Here is a 2,500-nt window from a genome sequence, read left to right as displayed (position 1 = left end):
CAACAAGCTACTCCCGCCACTACAAACAACAGAACTGACAGCTTACTTACCCTTGCGCCCTCAACAAGCAATTGTAAGCGAACACGACGTGTATCAGCATTTAAAGAGGATTACAAAAAACAAATCTCCTGGCCCTGATGACATCCCGCCGAGATTACTACGAGAATTCACTTCCGAACTCGCAACCCCCCTCTGCGACATCTTTGTAAATTTACCGCTCACTAGGGAACGGAACGGGTTTCGCTTTAACCACCCGCTTTGTGGAGCACTTTATTTCAGTGTATTCGTTAATAGGAGGATGAACTTTATTCATTGGGGTGACGAAGCAGATAGCCCCTCTCGTCTCCCTTCCGAAGGCCCGCTCCGGCGTTCTTCACAGAGGCCAACCGAGGCAGCAACAGCTGAAGTGGGCTGCAGGGCCCGTGGCAGAGGCCCTCAAACTCCGCCCTGACGCCTTACGTAGGCGCCTCGTGCCCTACAGTAGGTGGTCGGCCCCAGCAGATACTAGCCAGAGCTAGCCAACGTCAGGAGAAAGGGGGCGCGCCGCAAAAGCCCCACACCGACGTAGCACACCGCCCTGTCTCGCCGACGAAGAGGCAAGCCCAGTAGGAGGCGCAGGTCGAGGTTCCGGCCAGGTTCGGCGGCGGCGACTCTTCGGGGAGACCCATCTCCCGACGACCGCAGACATCCATCAGCAATCCTTCCGTAGGCATGGGTTCCAGATAGCTGAAGCCGTCAAGAAGAGTGTCCGCAAAAGTAAATTCCCGGAAGGAGGCGGCAGCTCGCGCGGGAGCTGAATCGTCGTCCTGTGGTGGGAGAGAGCTGAAGAAATGTTGACGCTGCGGCCGCCGGAAGAAGAGTGGACTGAGTTCAATTCAGTTAGATTTGCGAACTCATGCTTCGCCCGGGCCTTTTCTCTGGAGTAGCCCGGCCTGTGTTAACTATTTATAGTTAACTCAGATGTTTTCTTTGAACTGCATGCTTATCGCGGTGGCTGAATTGCAGGCAAGCGATCCAGCTGCCACGGCGAAAGCATGTTGCACACCCTTTTTACCAGCCCGGCGGCTGTGGTGGGTGGCCCCTGCCTCAGAAATTGTGTGTGTACACAATTCTGCAAGTAATGTAACAGGGTGGCGTTAGGCTCGCCGCAGTGTTTGCATGACCTCGCACTCTCGTTGTCAATAATTAGCCAAGCGCATTGGTAACCTAGTCTTAGTCTATATAGTATGACTTCGGTACCTCTTTTTGCATTTGGAGAAAGGGCCAGTGGCTCATAGCCTGAAGCATCTGAGTACCACTTGGCAGCGAGCGATTTTGTGATGTTTTCTTTATGTGCTCCCCGGAGGACCGCACACGCTGCAGCTTTGGTACCTTGGCTCAGTTCCCTTCGGCTGGGTTTAACGATCATGGAGGATCCAGTTTATGATGATTCTTCTACCTTGACTAAGGATTCTTTGGGCTATGTTTAGTACTGTTGTCAAGAGGTAGATGTTATCTGGGGGCATGCTATGCTGTAAGCTGTCAATAGTTGCTCTTGAATCTGTATGAATGACAACGTGCCCTCCCCTCAGGAACGCGTGTGTCAATGCTTCCATGATCGCAACCATTTGAGCCTGAAGCGTTGAGGCATTGTCAGTGACCCTAATGGATGCTGTGGTATCCTTTGTTGCAAAGCCGGCGCCTGCAATATGGTTTATTGGATCCACGGATCCGTCCGTGTAGTAAGTTATACTACCCGGTGGAGTTATTTGTTTAATGACCCTTTGTGCTTGTGCCTTTAGGATAGGCATGGAATATTGATCTTTTCTCATTGTGAGATTTAGAATTGAGAATTCGACCATTTCGTTTGCCCACGGCGGGGGTTCTTTATAATCAGGGTGAGGGGAGTCTATACCCTTGGCAAGCAATGAATCTTTTAGCTGAAAGCGTATCAAAACTCTGGCTGTATGTGTGAGCCAGGAATTGTCCGCAAACAACTGGTAATCTTGTAGGCGTCTGAGAACTCTTTGTCTTAAATAGGAGTTTGTGGGTGCCTGCAGGACCTTGGAAAGGAACTGTGCTGCCATTAGATCAATTCTAGTGTCCATGGACGGTAAATCAGTTTCCATGAGGAGGTTGATGACCTTTGTCGACTTAGGTGCACCTAGAATTATCCTGGCTGCTTCGTTTTGTATTATTTCCAGTTTTTCTTTTAATGTTGTGCTGGAAGCAATGAGGGCGACAGATTCATAGTCAATAATAGGACGGACAGCATGTACATAGAATGATCTTAGTACTTTGTGTCCTGCTCCTATGTGTCTCCCTGTCATGACTTTCATGACTGACAGTCTTTCCTTGGTTCTGTCAAGCAGGTATTGGATCTCCTTTTTGAAAGTGAGTGTGTGTCCTATCCATACACCAAGGTATAGATAGTCCTTCACCCATTCCAGATCCATACCCTGTATAGTGAGTTTTTTGTTTCTGACATTGGTTCTTAGAGCCATTGCTTTGGATTTTGCTG

At 49.6% G+C, this 2,500-nt stretch overlaps 1 protein-coding gene across 1 annotated transcript in view; it reads right to left on the bottom strand.

Annotated features, from left to right (window-relative positions):
- LOC113817634 (uncharacterized) overlaps positions 1 to 2,500 on the bottom strand; it is a 22,658-nt gene that overhangs the window by 2,272 nt on the left and 17,886 nt on the right. Inside the window, exon 9 of the mRNA XM_070138960.1 lies at positions 574 to 864. Within this exon, the coding sequence (XP_069995061.1) occupies positions 574 to 864 (291 nt within the window). The remainder of the gene's footprint in view (positions 1 to 573; positions 865 to 2,500) is intronic.

This window comes from Penaeus vannamei, chromosome 25 (genome assembly GCF_042767895.1).
Source record: "Penaeus vannamei isolate JL-2024 chromosome 25, ASM4276789v1, whole genome shotgun sequence".
NCBI classification, from domain to species: domain Eukaryota; kingdom Metazoa; phylum Arthropoda; class Malacostraca; order Decapoda; family Penaeidae; genus Penaeus; species Penaeus vannamei.
This window is presented reverse-complemented; position numbering and strand designations above follow the sequence as displayed.